This window comes from Pelophylax lessonae (genome assembly GCF_965119305.1).
Source record: "Pelophylax lessonae genome assembly, chromosome: 6".
Taxonomy (NCBI): domain Eukaryota; kingdom Metazoa; phylum Chordata; class Amphibia; order Anura; family Ranidae; genus Pelophylax; species Pelophylax lessonae.
Window position 1 is genome coordinate 157,434,919 of NC_138773.1, and position 24,026 is coordinate 157,458,944.

The following is a 24,026-nucleotide window of genomic DNA, read 5'->3' on the forward strand; positions in this document are numbered from 1 at the left end:
ACTTAAAGAACTTCTTGGGGTTATTTTTACTCTCCTCCGCTATATGTCTCTCGTGTTCTATTTTGGCCGCCCTGATTTCGTCTTTACATTTCTTATTACACTCTTTGTAGTGCTTAAATGCTGCCAATGACCCCTCAGTCTTGTATTTTTTGAAGGCCTTTTCTTTAGCTCTAATATACATTTTTATGTTGGAGTTTAGCCACCCAGGGTTTAGTTTTGCTCTTTTAAATTTATTTCCCTGTGGAATGCACTGGCCCACCCCCTTACGTATGCTCTTGAAGCACTCCCATTTTTCCTCCGTGTTCTTTGTTCCCAGGGTTCTATCCCATTTGATATTTTCTAGCAGTGAGCGCAGTTTAGGGAAATTGGCTCTTTTGAAATTCAGTGTCCTTATATTACCCCTGTGTTTCCTATTACTGTAATTAATACTGAAACCAATTGACCTATGGTCACTGTTCCCTAAGTTTTCCCGTATTTCTATATCCATGAGCAGGTCTGTATTGTTGGTAATCAGTAGGTCAAGTACCGCATTGTTTCTTGTCGGTGCATTCACCATCTGACCCATGAAATTGTCCTGCAAAACATTTAGGAACTGCCGAGGTTTGGCTGAGTGCGCGGTTCCTTCTGCCCAGTCTATATCCGGATAATTAAAGTCCCCCATTATAATGACATTTCCCATCCTTGCTGCCAATCCTATCTGTAACATGAGGTCCGCCTCACCCTCCTCCCTCTATTTGGGGGGGCCTATAGCATACGCCCAATATTACCTTCCCCACGTGCCTTCCCTTTGAAGCTCTACCCATAGGGATTCTGCCTCGTCCTTAGCTCCATTATTATCATCCCTCATATTTACCTGTATACTGTTCTTAATATACAGACATACCCCTCCCCCTTTTTTACCCTCTCTATCCCTGCGATAAAGGGAATACCCCTGAATGGTCGCCATCCAGTCATGAGAGCTGTCAAACCAAGTCTCAGTTATCCCCACAAAATCGAAGTCCTCCTCAAACATCAGCAGCTCCAGCTCTCCCATCTTGTTGGCCAGGCTTCTGGCATTGGTATACAAACCTCGTAATTTTGATCGGTTACATTTATCCTCATTTGATGTTTTTAGGCTGCTCTCTTGATTTTTCCCCATACCCACCCTGGGTTTAGGAGCTCCGAACACCCTACCGCTAATGCCCCCATTTCTGCCCTCTGAAACTTGCTTTCCACTGGCTAATTCTACATCTGTACCCTCCCCCCCATTCCCTAGTTTAAAAGCCCCTCTAACTTTTTGGCCATCCTCGCACCCAGTACGGCTGCACCCACCCCATTTAGGTGCAATCCGTCCCTACCAAAGAGCCGGTGACCGACTGAGAAGTCGGCCCAGTTCTCCAGGAACCCGAAACCCTCCTTACTACACCAGCTCCTCAGCCTCTCGTTAACTTCCCTAATCTCCCGCTGCCTCTCTGGTGTGGCTCGAGGTACAGGTAGTATTTCGTAAAATACTACCTTGGAGGTCCTAGTCCTCAACTTAGCGCCTAAGTCCCTGAAATCATTTAGGACTCTCCATCTTCCTCTGCCTATGTCATTGGTGCCCACATGTACCATGACAGCTGGGTCTTCCCCAGCCCCACCCAGTAATCTGTCCACCCGATCCGCGATGTGCCGAACCCGAGCGCCCGGCAAACAGACTGTTCGGCGCACACGGTCTTTGTCACAGATTACACTATCCGCCCTTCTAATAATTAAGTCCCCTACCACCAGCGTACAAAAATTCAGCCCAGCGCTCACTCCGAATGGGAAGACTGGCGTGCTGCTCTCCTCAGGCAGGGAACTCCAAAACGGGTACATAGAAAAGAAAAGAAGAGGAGGCGCAAACACCTAGTGCATTACCCGTGGTCAATGTTGCAAATTGTTTAATTAAAAAAATGCCAAATGCATACTCACAGACGCAGAGATAAAAACATGTTACAAGAATCCACCATGTGTGAACTGGAACAAGTCCTTCAGTCAGGACCGCTAACGCGTTTCGGGGGTCAGGCCCCCTTCCTCAGAGCTGGTCTTACCACATGCAGATCACAACTATATATGACAACTTTAATTGCATCAGTTCAATCAAAGGAGGGAGGGAGGGGGATTGAACTGATGCAATTAAAGTTGTCATATATAGTTGTGATCTGCATGTGGTAAGACCAGCTCTGAGGAAGGGGGCCTGACCCCCGAAACGCGTTAGCGGTCCTGACTGAAGGACTTGTTCCAGTTCACACATGGTGGATTCTTGTAACATGTTTTTATCTCTGCGTCTGTGAGTATGCATTTGGCATTTTTTTAATTAAACAATTTGCAACATTGACCACGGGTAATGCACTAGGTGTTTGCGCCTCCTCTTCTTTTCTTTTCTATGTACCCCTACCACCAGCACCTGTCTTTCCTTTCCCTTTCTCCCGGCCTCACTGGAGGAGTTCTTCCCCTGGCAGCTAGGGGCGTCACTCTGCTCCAGCAATGCTGGTCCCTGACTGGTTTCCCCAACATCACACAACGGGGCGTATCTATTGGGGTGCTCCAGCCCAGGATCGGCCTCCTTGCCTTGTCCCCTTCTACCCCTCCTAACTGTCACCCCTCTACTCTGCTCTGATGCCTGCACCTCCGATACTCCTCCCACCTCTGTGCAGACCCCTGTCTGCACCTGACTGGTACGATCCTGGCTCTCCTCCGGTATGGACATTCGTCTGTGTTGCCAGCTGCTTCCCTAGATTCAGGACCTGAGCTTCCAGGGAAGCAACGTGCTTACATTTTGCGCATTTGTATTCGCCCTCGATCACATGTCTGAGGAACGCATACATATCACAAGATGTACACCAAGTCGCATCTCCACACCCGCCGGGCATTGTACCTACTAATCTAATGGGGATTCAGCAATTTAAGTCTATCCTATGTGGCTATTTCCTGGCTTCCTAACGCTACCTTCTCACCCTCTGGTATTCCGCTCCACTCACTTGACACTCAGTTGGACAACACTCACAATCTCACAGCCCGGTCAGTCGCACAACACTCACAGCCGCACAGCCCGGTCAGATGCACAACACTCAGTCGCACAGCCCAGTCAGACGCACAACACTCAGTCGCACAGCCCGGTCAGACGCACAACACTCAGTCGCACAGCCCGGTCAGTCGCACAGCCCGGTCAGACGCACAGCCCGGTCAGACGCACAACACTGAGTTTGTTCCACTCCTCCAGTCTCTTCTACAGTTTGGTGACTTTATTTGGTTTGTTGGCCATAACTTTGTTGCCAAGGATTTTCCAGAGGTTTTCTGCTGAGTTTAGATCAGGACCCTGGGCTGGCCATTTCATTTTTCCAAGGTTTTCAGCTTCAAAGAACTGCTTTACCTATTTTGCTGTGTGACGGGGCATTGTCGTGCATTAAAATTGCTGGCTGATTGGGTGATGAATGCAGGAAAGTAAGTGCGTGTTATCAAAGATGTTTCTGATAAACATGTGCATTCTCTCTGCCAAGTAGCTGTATAAGAGGCCCAACTCCTACTGCAAAAAACAACCCCCAAATCATGAGGTTTCCCCCTCCACCTTTCACTGACCTATTTACACACTTTTTGGGTTCAGCCTTTCTCCAGTTTGGTGATGAACATAATGTTTCCCATCGGACCCAAATAAATTAAACTAAGAGGTTTGGTCACTGCAGAGTGGGCTTTCAGTCCAAATTCTCAAATAGTGATACACTGTATAATGAGACAGATCCTTCCTCTGTTCATCACTGAACTGCCAAGCAATCGCAGCTGCAGTGTTCAACCAATTGACTGTTGAGATTCTCCCCATTATCCTGTCCTCTCTTGCATTTGTCTTTCGTGGACGACCAGCCTTCTTAGGGGACTTGATTGAGTTTGTGACGTAAAAATGCAATATTCTAGAAGTCACAGATTTGTATGGGGTGCATGGCTCCAGGCTGCTTTCATCTGACAGGCAGCAGTCTGCTTGACCGCTATACACACACTCCCGGTAGCTGCAGACTGTCAGGTCTGTATGACTTACGGACCTGGCAGTGAAACCACCCTTGTAGTTCTTGTGAACTTTTTGGCAGTTCTATGCTGCTATGTTGCCCACCTTTCAGTTTTTAATTATGTATGTCCCATGATGCATACAATACTGGTCCTATGCTTTATGATTAAGATATTAGGAATTTTGATTTTCCTGTAAATTCCTCATCTTTGAGCACAGTACAGAACACAGGTCCCCTCCCTTCTGTCTTGAGGACTCCTTACTGCTTGCTAAAAAACTGATGCAGCCTCAGTTTTTTGTGAATTTATATGGTTTCATTCTAGGGGGAGCCCTAGCAGGGTTTTTATTTCTTTGGCCATCACAAGGTTTACTGTTGATAAATGTAAAGTTATACACTTGTGGGGCTAACAATATGCATGCATCATATATACTAGGTGGAGTAGAACTGGAGGAATCCATATCGGAGTAGGATCTGGGTGTTCTGGTACATCATAACCTTCATAATAGCATGCATTGCCAAGCTGCGATTTCCAAAGCAAGCAAAGTCCTTTCTTGTATTAACAGAGGCATGGACTCCAGACAGATCTATTTGCCCCTGTACAGATCATTAGTAAGACCTCATCTGGAATATGCAGTTCAGTTTTGGGCACCCGTTCTTAAAAAAGATATTGGGGAACTGGAGAGTGCAGAGAAGGGCAACCAAACTGGTAAGAGGAATGGAGGAGCTCAGCTACGAGAAAAGATTAGAGGAACTGAATATATTCTCTCTTGAGAAGAGGAGATTAAGGGGGGATATGATCAACATGTATAAATACATAAGGGGTCCATATAGTGAACTTGGTGTTCAGTTGTTCACTTTAAGGTCAACACAGAGGACAAAGGGGCACTTTTTACGTCTAGAGGAAAACGGATTTCTTCTCCAAATACGTAAAGGTTTCTTCACCGTAAGAGCTGTGAAAATGTGGAATAGACTCCCTCCAGAGGTGGTTCTGGCTAGCTTACTAGATTGCTTTAAAAAAACTAGATTGCTTTAAAAAGGCCTGGATTCTTTCCTAGGTGTACATAATATAAATGGGTACTAAAAATTAGTTTTAGGTAAAGTTGATCAAGGGAATATCCGACTGCCTCTCGGGGGATCAGGAAGGATTTTTTTTCCCCTGCTGTAGCAAATTGGATCATGCTTTTGCTGGGGTTTATTTTTGCCTTCCTCTGGATCAACAGCCAGTATAGGATTGTGTATATGGGATTGTATGGTTGGTTGGGTTTTCAATACAGTTTTGTTTTTTTGTTTTTGGTTGAACTGGATGAACTTGTCTTTTTTCAACCTGACTTACTATGTAACTATATGTAACTATGTAACATGTTCTTTCTATATATAGACCATGTAGATTATGCTACCATACTGTTATATCTATATAGATGGCTATATATATATATATATATATATATATATCTGCATACCGTGTATTGGAAAAGGCCATTGGCATTTTATGCATCAGCCACGTGTTATGCTTTCAAATAACTTTTTGTGTGATGACGTTTTATACAGTTCCCGAAATCATGATTATGTTATGTTTTTTTCCTTCAAGGCTGCTAGAAATTGTAAGCTACAAGATCATTGGTGTGCATCAAGAGGAGGAGCTATTAGAATGTTTATCACCTGCAACAAGTCGAACATTTCGAATAGAGGCAAGTTTATGGTCCCAGCTATTCTGTAGAACTGCGTTTTGGTAAAACAAGAAATGCAGCTTGTATTTCCTCACTCTGTATGTCTTGTCTTTTAAATTGCTGTTTATTTTCTAGTACATTTTACTTGTCACTTATCTTGTACTGTTTTACAGGAGATTCCTCTGGACCAGGTAGATATAGAAAAAGAAAATGAAATGCTAATTACTGTGGCTCATTTTCATAAGGAAGTTTTTGGCACCTTTGGAATTCCATTTTTGCTAAGAATACAACAGGTATACTTCAGTGTCTCTATTAATTGCAACCTTAAACATTCTTATTTTACAAAGCTGTAAAAGAATATTTTGTGGGAAGTATATAAAAGCATACTTGTTTACATGTGAGCTTGGATCATTTTGATGTGTTTTCTAGTTCCTAGTTTTAGTGTGTGTGCTTTTCTCAGTTGTAAAAAATTGTCTATCCTAATCATATAGTAAAGGGGACACAGGCAGGGTAATTGTAGACCCTGGGTTATAGGCTCGTACCTTCAGGTAATTGGACACTGGCAAAGTTTTCAAAATAGAAGCAGTGCAACTAGATCAGCACAATCTCAGGTAAACTTCAGGCGCTGCACCCAGACTCCGTGCAGTTGGGACAAAGTTTTATGTTTTTGGCATTGGATCCTACATGGGCACTCACTTTTGGCACGTAGGGACCAGGGCTCGTTCACACATGGGTCAATACCCTGTTTTTAAGCAGCATTTATGCAGTATTTTTAAAGCCTCATAACAGCCCTTCAGTACCTGCCATTAATATTACAGTGGGCACTACACTGCAGTACACACACGTGTGGCATCAACACGTTGCATTATGAGGCATTGAATTTTATCAGCCGTTTCCCAAAATTTAAATGGTAACGAGCCATAATCGCACCTTTAGCATTTATGGTGAGCTAGTAAGGCATTTTTCTCTATCGTCCATTGACAGAAGCAGCTCTTATGCTTCTTATACCATTGGGTTATGCTGCCCCCTGCAGGAGTAGTACTAGGCAGGGGAAAAGGCAATTCACCACGCCCACAAGGGCTGTCCCTATAGACATAACTCCACACACCCTGCTCCATAAACAAGTTTGTTTCTGCCTAGTGAAGGAGTAGGACCTAGGTTCCCTACTGGGACTCTGGTCTCAGATTTTTTTATTTTAAGAATATTTTGTTTTATTTATCTTTACTCGCTAGTTAGTGTTCAGGGGGATCCTCCTGCTGATCTACAAGTTATGTCGGCTTAGGAGAAAAATGAGGGATGGCGCTCAGATGTGCATATGACTGGTAAAGAACCCCAATGCAGACTTGGATGGATAGTCTCATGAAAACATTTTCTTTCTCTTACGTCCTCCGACAGTCGCCGCCTCTTCATATTCGTCACATATGGGGTATTAGACTTTGCTCCGAAGGAGTAGCTAGGCAACAGAATATGTTAACAATAAAGCTTTTAACATATCCCACCCTCAAGGGGTGGTCCCCTCAGTCAATACCCTCCTACTTCCTGCAACCATATCTCAGTTTTAATGTCTAGCTTGTCAGGAGTGGCTGGCTTTTTCTGTGCTGGGGCTTTCTGCCCCAGACTCTTTCTTCTTTTTTAAATTTTTGTTTGAGTTTTCTCTCTACCTTTACTTAGCTGTTATTTTTGTCAGCATTAGTTAGTTCTTCGGATGAAGAGGATCATGCGGACTGGGTCTCGGGCTGATCCCCCTGATCGCAGGTCGTGGGTCAGTGGCTTCCCAGTCTGCCTTCGAGCGTTCAGCCAGGTAACGCTCCTGGCACAGTGAACGACCCATCCCTGTTCGGTGCAGGGATGATTGGTGAGGTGGCTACCTCACTGGACGCTGTGCGGTTTCTTAACCCCCATTTCTCTAGCGCTCATTGACAGACGTAGTCCTCGGTGATACACCACCTTCGGGTTATGTTGCCTCCACAGGAGCAGGACTAGACAGGAAATTAAAAAGCTCTGGCCACACCCTAGGGGCAGTCCCAGAGGGTATATCCTCTCTCTCTCTGCCTCAGCAAATCAGTTATTTTCTGTCTAGTTAGGAGTAAGGACCTAGATACCTTGCTGGGATCTTAGGTCCTGGCAAGAATTTTTTTCTTAAAGGATTTTTAGACAGCTTTTTTTCTCCAGTGTTCCTGTGAGATCTATAAGCAAGAAAGCTGAACTGGGCGACGGGCTGGATGTTGAGATCCGGTGGTCACCCCAGTTCAGCCTACGAGCGCGTGCAGGCCATAGCTCCGCGCTGGGTCGGCCGCGACAAAGTCCCATTAAAAGGACTGAACCCGCGAGTTAAACGTCTCGCTGAAACGCCAAAGACCATGAGTCACGGCGTCCGTATCGGTCGACAGCCCTCCCGCCCCGGTGGAGAGGGGTACTGTCAGGAGTTGGTGCCCGCCTGGTTCCGGTATGGTGAGTAGTATGTTCCCCCTTTTTCCCTGACGGGTTTTGTGGTGAACGCGGGCCCCTCTCTGTATGGTAAGATAGAGTCCCTCTCTATCCTATAACATGTCACAGATCCTCCTACTTTGAGTGTGATTTTATGTGTGCAAAAAGCCAGGAGGCTTGGTTTGGGAGCTAACAATCTATTGTATACATGTTTTAAAAATGTAATCTGTGGCATTCTGGGAATCTTATGGGTTAAGTATAAGCTACCTACCAGTCAGAAGCCACGGACATGTAGACTGCCTTCCAAATCAGATCTCCAGCTATTAGCAGGCCTCCCGAACGGCCAGGCGGTCCGCCAGGGCCGGTACCGCCAACCACGCCATATCCCCATGCAGAGAGAGTGTTATGTGCCCTGCAGCACACCGCTAGTCAGTACAGGCCGCCGCCATTTTTTTTGCTGGATCGCACGAGCCGCCATTTTGGCGTAGCCTCGTGTCTCCAGCATGGGGGCGGCCATGTTTGAGGTGATCCTACACCTCGTGGAGCTTGGGGGAGGCGCCGGAAGGCGTGCAGAGGGGCGGAGCCGCCTCCTTTCTTTCTGGGCAGCCAGCCAAAAGACTTCCTGTTTGTCAAGACAGCGCTGTAAGCTGTTGCAGTTTAACTCTGAGCATCAAGTGGTGAGCCTGGGGGTCTATCTCTCTCTCTCTCGATCGATAGGGATCCCTAGCAGGTAACACTAAGGGGCTTTTTGTGGCGCTGGGGGTCAGAAAAAAAAAAAAAAAAAGTTTTTTCTTTTGAATTATATTATCCAGGAAGTAACTGGAGTTATCATGGACCCTGCCACACATATTCCCCCACCTGTTTCCCTCGAGGGGGCCTCGGGACCCGCCGGTGCACAGAGTATAGAGTCATTTACAGCAATTTTGGAGTCTATGGTGGCTCGGGTGGAGGCGGCCTGTCAGGGACGGGGGTCAAGGAAGCGACCCCCGCCTACCCCTATACCATCTGACACCTCTGACTCAGATTCAGAGATGGTCACGGCAGTTGCAGGTTCCTCTGCCAGGGCTGTTATCCCAGGTAAAGCCCCCTCAGACAGTGAGGAGGACGCTTCTTCTCCTGCTATAATTCAGGAAGAAGCATTGGTGGACGCGCTAGTTGTGGCAGTGCAAGAAACCTTAAAACTTGAGGCTTTACCGGCAGAGGCAACTGAAACAGAGAGGCCTTTTGGCACTAATAAGCCCATCAAGACGGCGAAGGCTTTCCCTGTACCTAAATGTTTTGGTAATCAGATTAAAGGAGAATGGGAGCATTCTAAACGTACCTTTACTATTTCCAAGCGTATTGCTAGATGCTATCCGTTTGAGGAATCCATCATTAAGAAATGGACGGTACCACCAGTCGTGGATCCGCCTATTTCCAGGCTGAATAAAGCCACGGTTATTCCAGTGGAGGACACTTCGTCCTTTAAGGATCCGGTGGATCGAAAGATAGAAGCAGAGTCCCGCACTATCTTTTCTCTGATAGGGTCAGCATTTAGACCAGTAATTGTTATTGGTCTAGTTTCCCAGACACTTACGGAATGGGCGAAAATGGTACGCCAAGATCTTAGGGGAAAAGATATTCCCCAGGAGACATCTGATTTGATGGAACAGATCATACAAGGGCTACGGTTTATCTGTGACGCAGCCTTGGACACTACTCCCTTGTTAGGGCATGCATCTAAGTTAGCAGTGATCCTCAGACGTGTGCTGTGGTTAAAATGCTGGTCAGCTGACCTAGGTTCCAAAAAGACCTTGACCAATCTCCCTTTTCAGGGGAATCGTCTATTTGGGGCCAACCTAGATGAAATCATTAAGGATGCCACTGGGGGCAAGAGCACTTTTTTGCCACAGGCTGCAAAAGCTAAGGGACCTCGCAACAAGCGAGGACCTTTCTTTACCGCCCATAAAGGGCGCCCGGCTGGTACTAGCGGGAAAGGCAAGACTCCTCCAGGAGGGTTCAAGAAGGGCTGGTCGGACAAGCAGAGGACCAACCCAGCCAAACCCGAAGCAAAGGAGTACACAGCCTGAAGGTGCGCCCCCACCCGGTTTCAGGGTGGGGGGACGTTTTCACCGGTATTCAGGACATTAGATCGAGTATCAACCACTACTACCGGTGCGATTCTTCCCTTCCAACATTTAAGTACCACAGGAAGCGGTAGTTACCGTTCCCTGAATAGATCTTTTCCTTTACCTTTTCCTAAGATTAGTCCCGATACCTCACAGGAATCGGATCTGGTTGACCAGATAGGCCAAGTAGCCTCTAGTCGGGTGACTTCAGTCCCTGAGGTTCAACCAGAAAAGATCACCTTTCCTGATAACTATCAGGTATCTGATAAATGTGTGGAAACAGAAAACGACCAGACTTTCTCGGATGGTCGGGGCCAGATAGCTCTAGGGACGCCTGGTTCAGATCCAATCAGCGCCAGTGGTCCTAGAAATTCTAGGCTGGCCTCCTCAAGACGGCCTGGCCGACTTGGACATGCTAGTCGCAGACGTTCCGTGGGAACTTCGTCTCAGGGAGTGTCTGTGGTCTCAAGGACCAATTTACCTTCGTGCTTTACAGTCGCTGGTTTTAATGGCCTGGCCATTGAGACCCAAGTACTGAAGGACAGAGGTTTGTCTACTGCAGTCATTCCTACCCTTATTAAAGCAAGGAAAGCGACTTCCAGCAAAGTCTATTATCACACATGGAAGACTTATATTGCGTGGTGCGAATCTTTAGGATTTCCTCCACGTACCTATTCGGTGTCTCGAATATTGGCCTTTTTGCAACAAGGGGTTGAGCAGAAGCTAGCCTTGAGCACCATCAAGGGTCAAGTTTCAGCATTAGCAATCTTCTTTCAGAAGCCTTTAGCTACCAAATCCTTGGTGCGGAATTTCATCCAGGGGGTGCGGCACCTGGCTCCTCCAGTCCGCGCGCCCTTACCGCCCTGGGATCTTAATTTGGTTTTGTCGGTTCTACAGAAACCTCCCTTTGAAAACATCAGGGAGATTCCCTTGCTTACTTTATCCCAGAAGGTGGCCTTCTTGGTGGCTATTACTTCTGCTCGCAGGGTGTCAGAACTGGCTGCATTATCATGCCAGTCCCCATACCTAGTGATTCATAGGGATAAGGTAGTACTTCATCCTAAGCCATCTTTTCTTCCTAAGGTGGTTTCAGATTTTCATCTGAATGAAGATATTGTACTACCTTCCTTGTGTCCTCAGCCCAAGCATCATCGGGAACATGCGTTGCATTCCTTAGATGTGGTTCGGGCAATCAGGGTATACCTGAAAGCTACGGAATCATTCCGTAAGACGGATTCACTTTTTGTGATCACGGATGGCCCCAGAAAGGGTTTGCCTGCATCTGCCGCGACCATTGCCAAATGGATTAGACAAACGGTGGTACAGGCTTATTCTATTAAGGATCAGAGTCCTCCGTTCCCTGTTAGGGCGCACTCCACTCGAGCGCTCAGTACTTCCTGGGCCTTTCGCCATCAGGCGTCAGTGGTCCAGGTATGTAAGGCGGCCACTTGGTCGTCGGTACATACCTTTACAAAATTCTATAAAATTGATGTGACGGCATCGGCGGATGCCTCATTTGGCCGCAAGGTTTTGCAGGCCGCAATTTGAGGAGACCGGTGGTCTACCTCGAGGGTTTTTTTCTGTTTGGAAAAAAAAAAAAAGAAACATTTTTTTCTCTTTTGTTGAGTCTCATCATTAAGGATGAGCATTGTAAACTTCTAGTTGGCACCGGTTGGGCCTTCTAGACTGGGATTTGATTTCATTTTCCCACCCCTCAGTTGTGATACTGCTCTGGGACGTCCCGAAGGTGGTGTATCACCGAGGACTACGTCTGTCAATGAGCGCTAGAGAAAAATGGATTTTTGTAAAATCTTACCGTAAAATCCTTTTCTCTTAGCTCATTGACAGACGTAGTCCCCGCCCCTCTGTTTTTTTGAGTTGGGTTGGGTTAAATCTCTAAAGACTGCTTTTTCACATAACTGATTTGCTGAGGCAGAGAGAGAGAGGATATACCCTCTGGGACTGCCCCTAGGGTGTGGCCAGAGCTTTTTAATTTCCTGTCTAGTCCTGCTCCTGTGGAGGCAACATAACCCGAAGGTGGTGTATCACCGAGGACTACGTCTGTCAATGAGCTAAGAGAAAAGGATTTTACGGTAAGATTTTACAAAAATCCATTTTTTGTGCGTCTTGAATGCGACTCTCCCTGCCTCATGTGCAGTGGTTTGTTCGCCTGTGCGGGTCCCCCACGCCATGTGAGGTAAGTGTATTTATGTGGGGACCTGTCTGTCTGGGGGGGTGTCAGTCTGGGACTGTGTAACCTGCCTTTAATCACACTGCTTGTCTCCCTATCTCTCGGCTGCATGCTGTGGGCTGCAAGGGGGGGGGGGGGGGAGATGTGTGACACTGTCTGTGTCAGGCTGATCAGTGTGTGAAGCTGTGTGCTGTGGGGCATGTTTGGGCACTGTACAGCGATCGCTGCGGCGATCTGACATGTATTCTGATACTGGAATGTAATGTGTGTTTTTTACTGCACTGTGGAGCGGCGGTTTCGGCGCCAAACGGCGCCATTTTGCCTACTCCCGCTCCGGCCGCATGTTTTACATGCATGGCGGCCATTTTCTTGTAGCCTCCATAGGCTTACATAGAGCGCCCTGGCAGCATCACTTCCTCTTTCCTGGAACACCGATCGAGGCAGCAGCAGCGGCGAGGGTCTCCTCAGGTTTTACCCTTCTGTTCTTGCTATCCATTGCCTGTGTTCAGTTTGCATATTCCCTGTGGGGGTCTTATTGTGCTGAGTGTGGTGCGGTGGGCTGCGCTTGCCGCGCTTGCTTAAAAGGGGCAGTTAACCCTTTGTTGTCTGGCATTACAGGGGCAATGGATTCTCAGGAGGGAAAATTTCCTACAGCCTTGGTGGAAAGCCAGGGGACCGCTGTCTCCCCCCCAGGGGGGGATTTGGCCACTATTGTGGCTGGCCTTGCTGCTCAGGTGCAGATGCTGGTGGCTGCTCAATCTACTAAAAGGCCCAGAGTTGCTCTTTCCTCTGATTCTGAGGGTGAGGGTGATAGGGCTGTTATGGCAGGGGCCTCCTTATCGGGGTCCCGCTCCTCTCTTGATCTAATAGGGTCTGAGGTGGAGGCTGAAGTTGAGGGGGTTGATAATTCTCCCCCTGGCTCGCCTGAAGAGCTTGCAATCATGGATGAGTTGATTGCTTCCATAAAGCAAACGCTGCGTTTGCAGGATGAGGTGTGTCCCCCCGCCGCCTTGGCGGCTTATGGGACGCAGAGAAAACGCAGGACGCCGCAGGTTTTTCCCTGCAATGATGATTTTCAGCGCGCTGTTAAGGAACAATGGCGCAATCTACGCAAACCTTTTGCTGTACCAAGTAGATTCAAGCTGCGTTATCCTTTTTCACCTTCCACTGATGAAAGGTGGTGTGTGCCACCCCCAGTGGATCAAGCAATTGCGGTTTTAAACAAAGCCACTGCGATTCCTGCAGAGGATTCCCCGGTGTTCCGTGACGCCACGGATAGGAGACTGGAGTCTCTTACCCGTCATACTTATTCTGTTACGGGTTCTATGCTTAAGGCTCTGTTTGCTTCTCTCATGGCGGCCCAGGCAATCGCAAGTTGGACGCAGATGCTTAGGCGCGTCCTAGTGGCCGATTCGGCCTCGCCGGCGACCCTGGATATGGTGGATCAAATCCACCAGGGTGTCATGTATCTGTGTGATGCGGACCTGGACCTGGTTCCGTTGGCTGCACGTGTGCACAGTGTGGCGGTGTTGTCTCGCCGCCTGATTTGGTTAAAATGTTGGTCGGTGGACCAGTCTTCACGTAAGACCTTAGCCAATCTACCTTATGATGGGTCTCGCCTTTTTGGGGAGTCCCTGGATGTGTTGATTAAGGGGATCACCGGGGGTAAGAGCACTCTCTTGCCCCATTTCCCCAAAGCTAAGGGGGCTTCTGGGAAGAAGCATGCTAATTTTCGGCCCCCTCAGGGGTCCTTTCGTGCCTTTCGGCCGCACTACAAGGGCAAGCCGTTCAAAGGTCAAGGCTCTCAGAAGAAGCCCTGGTCTGGTAAACAGAAGTCCGGCCAATCCGGATCTGCAGCCCATAACAGTGCGGCCTGAAGGGGCGCCCTCACCCAGTTTTGGGGTGGGGGGACGCTTGCTCGGTTTTCTTCAGCCCTGGTTGGCCCGTGTGCGGGACAGATGGGTTCAGGAAATCGTTCGATCTGGTTACAAGATCGAGTTTCTCTCTCGGCCGGAGAGCAGATTTTTTCCCTCAAATCTTCAACTGTCTCCAGAGCGTTTGCGGGACCTGCACCTGGCGGTGCGGGACCTGAGGGCTCAGGGAGTGGTGGTTCCGGTGCCTCATCGGGACAGATTTCGGGGGTTTTATTACAATCTGTTCACCGTGCCCAGAAAGGAGGGCAAGGTTCGTCCAATTCTGGACTTGAAGGCTCTGAACCGCTCTGTGCGGGTTCGCAAGTTCCGCATGGAATCCCTGCGGTCGGTGGTGGCTGCCCTGGTTCCGGGGGAATTCATGGCCTCCATCGATTTGAAGGATGCGTACCTTCACATCCCCATTTTCAAAGGTCACCAGAGGTACCTTCGATTCGCCATTGCGGAGGATCACTACCAGTTCGTGGGGTTACCTTTTGGTCTCGCCTCAGCTCCGCGGTTCTTCACCAAGGTGCTTGCACCGGTTCTGGCATTGTTGAGGGCCCAGGGCATTTCTGTCCTGGGGTATCTAGACGACATCCTGGTTCGGTCTGCGACCAGCCAGGGTCTGAAGGAGAACCTGTCTGTCACGATGCAAACTCTACAGGAGTTTGGTTGGACGATAAATTTTCCAAAGTCGACGCTGAGTCCGTCGGTTCGTCTTCCCTACCTGGGAATGATTCTGGACTCGGCACAAGCGAAGGTCTTCCTGCCGGAAGACAAACTCAGAACTCTTCAGGTGGAAGTCAGGTCCCTCAGGGACGTTCCGCACTCGTCTTTAAGGACGTGCATGAGATGTCTGGGATTGATGGTCTCGGCCTTCGAGGCGATTCCCTTCGCCCAGTTCCACACGCGGGGTCTCCAAGCGGAGATCCTGTCCAAGTGGGATGGGCGACCTCAATCTCTGGATCTTCAGATCTCGTTGAGTCATCGCACCAGAAGAAACCTTCTGTGGTGGCTCCAGTCCTCGATGGTGTCCGGGGGCAAGTCGTTTCGTCCTATCTCGTGGACGGTGATCACCACGGATGCCAGCCTGTCGGGCTGGGGTGGTGTTCTGGGCGTTCTGTCTGCCCAGGGAACTTGGTCGGAGGGAGAGTCTTCCCTTCCGATCAACATTCTGGAATTACGTGCGATAAATCTCTGTCTTCATCGCTGGACGGACCGGCTGCAGGGCTGCCCGGTTCGGGTGCAGACGGACAATGCCACGGCGGTGGCCTGCATCAACCACCAAGGGGGCACCAGGAGTGCCCGGGCGGCTCGAGAAGTGGCCGACATTCTGTCTTGGGCCGAGACTCATGTCCCGGCGATAACGGCAGTTCACATTCCGGGGGTGGTGAACTGGCAGGCGGACTATCTGAGTCGCCAGACCCTGGATCAGGGGGAATGGTCTCTTCACCCGGCTGTCTTCCAGATGTTGTGCGCGAAGTGGGGTCTTCCAGATGTGGACCTGTTCGCGTCTCGTCTCAACAACAAGGTGAGAAGGTTCGTGGCAAGGACGTGCGACCCTCGGGCAGACGCGTCAGACGCGTTAGTGGCCCCGTGGCATCAGTACAGGCTGATGTACGCGTTCCCACCGATTCAGTTGCTGTCCAGGTTCCTTCGCAGGTTACTCTCGGAACGCAGCACGGTGATTCTTGTGGCACCGGACTGGCCTCGCCGGTCCTGGTACGCAGACCTCGTGAATCTGGCGGTCGACGCCCCTTGGCGTCTACCTTTTCGAGACGATCTACTGTCTCAGGGACCGATTTACCATCCTGCTTTACAGTCGCTGGCTTTGACGGCCTGGCTGTTGAGACAGAGGTCCTGAAGGAGAAGGGTCTCTCTCCAGAGGTCGTGCATACTTTGATCAACGCTAGGAAGTCTTCCTCGGGGAAGGTTTATTACCGTACTTGGAAGGCCTATTTTGCCTGGTGTGAGTCCAGGGGGTTTTCACCCCGCACGTACTCGGTTTCCCGTGTGCTGTCTTTTCTTCAGACGGGTGTTGATCAGCGTTTGGCGCTGGCTACGATAAAGGGTCAGGTGTCTGCGCTGGCCGTTCTGTTTCAACGTCCCGTGGCTTCCAACTCCTTGGTTGGCACTTTTATTCATGGTGTGAGGCATCTGGTTCCTCCTAGGAGGGATCCTTTGCCCCCTTGGGACTTGAATCTCGTTCTATCTGTGTTACAACGTGCTCCTTTTGAACAGATCAGGGAGATCTCGTTGTCTATGTTGTCCAAAAAGGTCGCCTTTTTGGTGGCGATCACTTCGGCTCGCAGAGTGTCGGAGCTCGCAGCTTTGTCCTGCAAGTCTCCGTACCTGGTTATTCATTTGGATAAGGTGGTCTTGCGACCTAATCCTTCTTTTCTTCCGAAACGAGTTTCGGAATTCCATCTTAATGAGGATATTGTCTTGCCTTCGCTGTGCGCGAAGCCTAAACATCCGAAGGAGGTGAGATTGCATTCTCTGGATGTTGTTCGGGCGATAAGGGTTTACCTTAAATCGACTGAGTCTTTTCGTAAGACTGACTCCTTGTTTGTTCTTCCAGAGGGTCCTCGGAAGGGCATGGCGGCTTCGGCCTCTACCATCGCCAAATGGATCAGGCAGACCATTGAACAGGCCTATGCTTTGCAGGGTAAGGCTCCTCCTGTCCCTGTGAAGGCGCACTCTACTAGATCTTTGAGTACGTCTTGGGCCTGTCGTCATGGGGCTTCTGTAGCCCAGGTGTGTAAGGCGGCGACCTGGTCGACCGTGCACACTTTCACGAAATTCTACAAAGTAGATGTTCAGGCATCGGCGGATGCTTCCTTTGGCCGCAAGGTTCTTAGTGCGGCTGTTCCATAGGGTCCCTTGTTGGGGACTCCTGGCTGTTGGGATAGTTTTTTGTATCCCCTGGTTTTTTGTCTTTTCCTGGGTTGTTGCTCCTGTTGAGCACTTGTTTTTTACTGTTGCCCAGCTGGTTTCCTTCCTTTGGTAAGGTTCCTTTCTTTGATGCGGAGACTGCGTTGCCTTTTCGGCGCGGATGCGTTTCCCACCCCTCATGTTTGCACTGCTTTGGGACGTCCCCATACGTGACGAATATGAAGAGGCGGCGACTGTCGGAGGACGTAAGAGAAAACGGAATTTTTGTAAAATCTTACCTGTAAAATTCCTTTCTCTGAGTCCTCCGACAGTCGCCGCCCCCGCCCCTCTTTTGGGGTTTGGTTGTATACTCTACTGCTATTCCACTAAAACTGAGATATGGTTGCAGGAAGTAGGAGGGTATTGACTGAGGGGACCACCCCTTGAGGGTGGGATATGTTAAAAGCTTTATTGTTAACATATTCTGTTGCCTAGCTACTCCTTCGGAGCAAAGTCTAATACCCCATATGTGACGAATATGAAGAGGCGGCGACTGTCGGAGGACTCAGAGAAAGGAATTTTACAGGTAAGATTTTACAAAAATTCAGTTTTCTTGTATTGATCCAATGGTTAAAACATGATAAGGGTTAAACAGGAACAGTCCTACCGCTCCTTGAAGCCTCTGTACCTTCTCACCAATGGTATAGGGAGATCCTTTGGGACCCGGTGACTGCTGTGGGAAACCGGCTGGCAGATGGAGAGGCAGATTCGGTCGCAGACAGGAAGGCTCAGACGGTCTGGTATGCGGCCGCTTCCTCAGACCGGAGCCTCTGTGTTAAACTCCCTCGGCGCCTACCGTGAGCATCGGGAGTCGCACATTGATGACGTCACTGCGTAGGACCGGATATGCGCTGACGGCCGTCTACGGAGTCACCCGGAGGCCGAGGAGGATGGGGGACTGACTGGATTCACTTCTGTAGAGCCTCCCGGTCGCCACAACGACATGTTTCGCTACAATCGTAGCTTTGTCAAGTTGTGGCAAGAGGCGATCGGGGGCTCTAAGAAGCCAAGCGATGGGTGGGGTTAGGCTCACTGGCCAATAGGAAGACCCCAATCAGCTGAATCAGAAAAACACTATGAAAAAATATATATATATATATGAAAATAAATAATAAAAATGAGAAATATTAGGGTTTAAAAATTAAACTGGAATTGATCACTCCAAGAAAAAATAGAAAAAAAGGAAAAAATAACAATAAAAATAACGGAGATCTCTATTGGTGGTATATTGAAGATCCAGAGTGCTCCATGAAGCACTCTGGATCTTCAATATACCACCAATAGAGATCTCCGTTATATTTATTTTTTCCTTTTTTTCTATTTTTTCTTGGAGTGATCAATTCCAGTTTAATTTTTAAACCCTTATATTTCTCATTTTTATTTTTATTATTTATTTTCTTATATATATATATATTTTTTCATAGTGTTTTTCTGATTCAGCTGATTGGGGTCTTCCTATTGGCCAGTGAGCCTAACCCCACTTTCCTGTTGCACCGACGGTTCAGGAGGTTTTTTCTGAGCGGTGGTAAAGTACTGGGGTTTCTGGGGGTATCCCTGCACACTCTGCTATCTGTATATGTTTAAGTGGGACTCCGCAGACTGTGGTGATCGGCGGTGGGGACCGCAATCAGCGCTTTTAAAGTGACAGTACTCCTGTTTTCTGTTGCATTCATTTTGCAGTCCCAGGCAGTGGTTTTACCCTCAGACCCCCTTAGTGCAACTACCGGACCTTCCGGATCGCAGTGGCTGGGTGCGATTTCAGCAGCACTGGAAAGCCTGGCGACCAAGGTCGATTTTATGATGAAAAAGGTTACTAGCCGAAAACGGCCGCTGCCTTCACCATCATTGGTGGGGTCCTCTGATTCAGAGACTGATATGGTCGCGACGGATGCCCCCCTCCTTGAGTGGTCGCTGTCCTCGCAATCGGATGGTGAAGAGGACCTGTCCTCTTCAGCTGCTGCGTGGGAACGCGCTTTGATGGAAGCCCTGATTGTTTCAGAAAGGGAAACTTTAAAAATGGCAGATGAGCCCACACCAGCAGGGACACGAATGTCTTTTGGCTCCCACAAGACCCAAAAATCGAGCAGGGTATTCCCTTGTACCAAGAATTTTTGTGATATTGTTAATGACCAATGGCGATGCATCAAGTACGTGCTAGTAGTGCCTAAGCGCTTTAAACGTTGTTATCTCTTTGCTGAGACGGTTTCAAACTGTTGGGTGGTACCGCCTAAGGTGGATCATCCTGTTTCCAGGTTAAACACATCTGCTATAGTGTCTGTGGAAGATTCCCCGGTGGACAGGCGGGTGGAATCCCTTTCCCGCCACCTTCATGTGTTGGCGGGTTCAATCCTGAAACCAGTTTTGGTATCAGATGGTTACGGAATGGGTAATCGTTCTGAAGGGGGAACTTGGATCCTGACTTAGTTCCCCGGAGCTGATGGAACTTATGGACCAGAAGGCCAAGGCCCTGGTGTTCCTGTGTGATCCCTGTGGCTCCCCTGGTGGCCAGATTGTTGGCTATGGGGATTGCCTTACCTCGCATGGTGTGGTTGAAAAGCTGGTCGGCTGACCAGGCTTCCAAGAAGGCCTTAACAGATCTTCCTTTCTTGGGAGAGCGATTGTTTGTCGACTCGCTGGATTAGTTGGTCAAGGGTCTAACTGGTTGAAAGAGTACTCTTCTTCCTCAATCCTCCAAAGGTAAAGCACCCCATAATAAGTGGGGGCCTTCACCACTCATAGATGTTTTTTTTCGTGCCTCAGGGGCGTAAGAAAAAGGTAAGCCGTTCAGAGCTTCTGGAGGGGCAAAGAAGTCCTGGTCAGCTAAGACCAGTCAGTCCGGTTCTGTGGACAAGTCCTCTTCAGCCTGAATGGCTGCCCTCACCCATTTCTGGGGTTGGGGGACGTCTGTGCTTCTTTCAGGAACTGTGGACTTACTTTATTCAAGACAAATGGATTCACAAACTGATTAGTTACAGGTACAACATCGAATTTCAGTCCTGCCGGCGGACACGTTTTTTCAGTCAAATCTTCGCCTGTCTCCGGATCATTTGAAGGATCCTCTTGCTCAAGGAGTGATTGTGCCAGTTCCTCCGCCAGCCCCCTTTCAAGGTTTCTATTCAAACCTGTTCACGGTGCCCAGAGGGAAATATGCGTCTAATCCTGGATCTCAAGGCTCAGAACAGTTTTGTACGGGTTCAGAAGTTTCAAATGGAGTCCATTCGGTCGGTGGTAGCATCTTTGAATCAGGGATTTTCTGGCATCCATCGATATCAGACACGTATTTGCACATCCCCATCTACGGGGGACACCATCTACGGGGTGGCAGAGGAGCATTTTCAATTTGTGGCGTTACCCTTTGGTCTCGCCTCTGCTCCGAGAATCTTTACCAAGGTTCTAGCCCCAGTGTTGGCCTTGTTACGTCAAAGTTTGCTATCCTGGGATATCTGGACAATCTTTTAAGAGCAGACTCTCACTCTGCTCTGTTGGGCGACCTGTTAATTACATTTCCGACCCTTCAGGAATTCGGGTAGACGATCAATTTTTAAAAAAATCCCCCCTGACGCCCTCAGTACAGTTGACTTATCTGGGGCTGACTCTAGATTCTGCCTTGGCAAAGGGTCTTTCTTCCCTTCAGAAGTAGCAGGGGGCGATCAGGTTGCTGTTGGAAACCGATCGGTCCTCCCTACAGACTTGCATGAGACCCCTGGGTCTGATGGTATCAACCTTCGAGGCGGTCCCGTTTGCTCAGTCTCACTCGAGACCTCTGCAAAAAGATTCTTGAGAAATGGAACCGAGATCCACTGTCTTTAGACAAGATACGTTTGAGCCACCTCACAAGCTCTGCTTTATCCTGGTGGATCCAGTCGCCAGCTTTGTGTCAGGGCAAGTCCTTCCTGCCGCTATTTTGGACAGTGGTCTCCATTGATGCCAGCCTGTTGGGCTGGGGTGGAGTGCTGGGGAAGCTCTGTGCCCAGGGGACTTGGTCGACAGAGGAGTCTTCCTTATAGATCAATATTTTAGATCTCAGAGCAATCAAACTTTGCCTGTTCCACTGGACGAATCGGCCACGTGGATTTCTGGTTCGGATCCAATCGGACAATGTGACTTACATCAATCATCAAGGTGGCACCAAGAGTGTCCTGGCGGCCACGGAGGTGGCCAAGATTCTGATATGGGCAGAAGACAATGTTGTGGTGCTCTCCGCAGTCCACGTTCCGTCAGTTGCTGGATCACGGGGAATGGTCCCTTCAACCGGAGGTGTTTCATCTCCTGTGTGTCCGGTGGGAACTCCGCAGGTAGATCTGTTTGTGTCTCGTTTCAACAAAAAGGTCCAAAGGTTTGTGGCCAGGTCTTGGGACCCTCTGGCCCATGCCACAGATGCTTTGGTGGCTCCTCTGAGCCAGTATCAGCTAATTTATGCCTTCCCTCCGATCAAACTCCTGCTGAGGTTTCTCCGCAGAGTGGCGGTGGAAGGAATACCGGTCATTCTGGTGGCCCCAGTCTCGTCAATCTTGGTACACAGACCTAGTAAAATTGGTCGTCGATCCTCCGTGGAGATTTCCTCTGCGGGAGGATCTGCTGTCCCAGGGACCGATCTTCCATCCTGCTTTACGGTCGCTTACTTTATCAGCATGGCTGTAGAAAGCAAGGTGTTAAGAGAGAGGTTGTGACGGTACTAACCGTCACTGAGTGAAAGACATAATGGTTTGGATTGCTTCAATATTTTTTAGCAATATCTTTATATAGAAATATGAAGATTTAATACCACATTACACAGTGTATTATACCATGCTTGTCTGTGAGAGAGAGAGACACAGACTGTCGTTCGCAGACTTGTGTATTGGGAGGGAATGTGGATTGCCATACATGATTCATGAGACGCTCTGGCCCCCTCTTCTTAACATCGAGGGTTCCAGCCACCGCTTGGGAATTATACCATCTACCAGTATTGTAAGGTATCCTGGGTCCATACCCTCCGGTGAGCGCATCCACTTTCTACTCTTGGTGTTTGGGATTTTACACAATTTTTCTTCACTTATGAATTTAAAGCACCACTTCATTTCTGCATACCCTTTGGACTCACTTATGAACTTTTTAACATTGGTTATATGAATTTACATTTATATATGTACATACATTGGTTCACTGATTTAGCGCTGCACTTTTACGTTTTAGTTCTGAATCGAGGAGGTCCACGGTTCCAGAAGGAAGCAAAGACATCCCCCACCCCAGTTACGGGTAAGGGCGTCCCTTCATGCAGACTGATATTTGTCTGTAGATCTGGATTGGCCTGCTCTCAGCTTACCCAACCATGTCTTCTTGAAAACCCCAGAAGAACTTAATGGCTTAGATCCTTTCTCCTGCTTGCCGGAGGCACGAAAGGGCTGCCTGTGGGCTGTAAAATAAGGCCCCCGTCTATTACATGGTGATTTGCCCTTGGAGGATTGAGGAAGAGGAGTACTCTTCCCACCTGGATGACCCTTGATCAGTTCATCCAATGAGGATCCAAACAAACGGTCCCCCGTAAAGGGGAGCTCTGATAGAGCCTTTTTTGAAGCCTGATCCGCAGACCAGCTTTTCAGACACACTAGGCGTCTAATAACTACCTCCACCGCAGATACTCTGGCTACAAGAGGGGCTGCATCTAGTGACGCAGCACATAAAAATAAATAGATAGGGCTTGGACCATTTGGTCTGTTAGCTCTGCCAGGCCCGGAGGTAGCTGTTCGGTTTCTAGATCACTTTTTAGTAACTTTGCCCATTCCGTTATGGTCTGGGACACCAGAGTGATCACGAAGATAGGTTTAAGTATTGAGCCTGCTATCACATGTAAGTGGTGGGACAGAGACTCAGTCCTTCTAGCCACAGTGTCTGTAAAGACCAGGGACTCTTCCGCCGGGACCACAGTAGATTTATTTAGTCTGGAGACCGGATGGCCCACCTTCGATGGAACGGTCCATTTTGCAGATATTGCGTCCGCGAATGGGATAGCGCCTCTTAAAACACTTCGGCCTGTCAAGGTGCACTCTACCAGAGCGGTGAGTGGGTCATGGGCCTTCCGACATCAAGCATCGGTGGCCCAGGTGTGCAAGGCAGCGACTCGGTCGTCCGTGCACATCTTTTCAAAATTTTACAAACTTGATGTTTTGGCGTCGGCAGATGCCTCCTTTGGCCGCAAAGTTCTGTGTGCGGCAGTACCTTGAAGGGGACATGGTTCATGTCTACACTGCTTCGGGACATCCCATAAGTGAAGACTGTATGAGTGGGCGGCGACTGTCAGAGGACGTAAGAGAAAACGAAATTTTTGTAAGAACTTACCGTAAAATTCCTTTCTCTGAGTCCTCTGACAGTCGCCGCCCCCACCACTCTTGTGGGGTTCTTGGGACTATTTACTGCTTGCTACCAAACTGAGTTGGGAATGCTGATAGGGGGGTATTGGACCAGAGGGACAGCCCCCTACAGGTGTGTCTTTGCAAATTGTTTTGTGTTTTAACAAGTCTTATGCCTAGCTTGCTCCTGTGGATAAGAGTTCAATACCCCATAAGTGAAGACTGTATGAGTGGGCGGCGACTGTCAGAGGACTCAGAGAGAGGAATTTTACGGTAAGTTCTTAGAAAAATTCAGTTTTTCTGAATTTGTCAATTCTTCAGATATATGGATGGACTTACTACAAACATCTTTGTCCAGGACTCCAAAACACCATGTCCCGCCTCCATCTCTACCTGAGTTGGATCCCCAATCTTACAAACTCTATCCAGTGGAAAGAGTTCACAAATGGTGGTCTGTTC

At 48.7% G+C, this 24,026-nt stretch overlaps 1 protein-coding gene across 5 annotated transcripts in view; it reads left to right on the plus strand.

Moving 5' to 3' along the window:
* USP7 (ubiquitin specific peptidase 7) overlaps positions 1-24,026 on the plus strand; it is a 666,343-nt gene that overhangs the window by 548,014 nt on the left and 94,303 nt on the right. For all 5 annotated transcript variants that reach the window (XM_082260831.1, XM_082260832.1, XM_082260833.1 and 2 more), the window contains 2 exons: positions 5,587-5,686; positions 5,839-5,958. In XM_082260831.1, the coding sequence (XP_082116957.1) occupies positions 5,587-5,686; positions 5,839-5,958 (220 nt within the window). The remainder of the gene's footprint in view (positions 1-5,586; positions 5,687-5,838; positions 5,959-24,026) is intronic.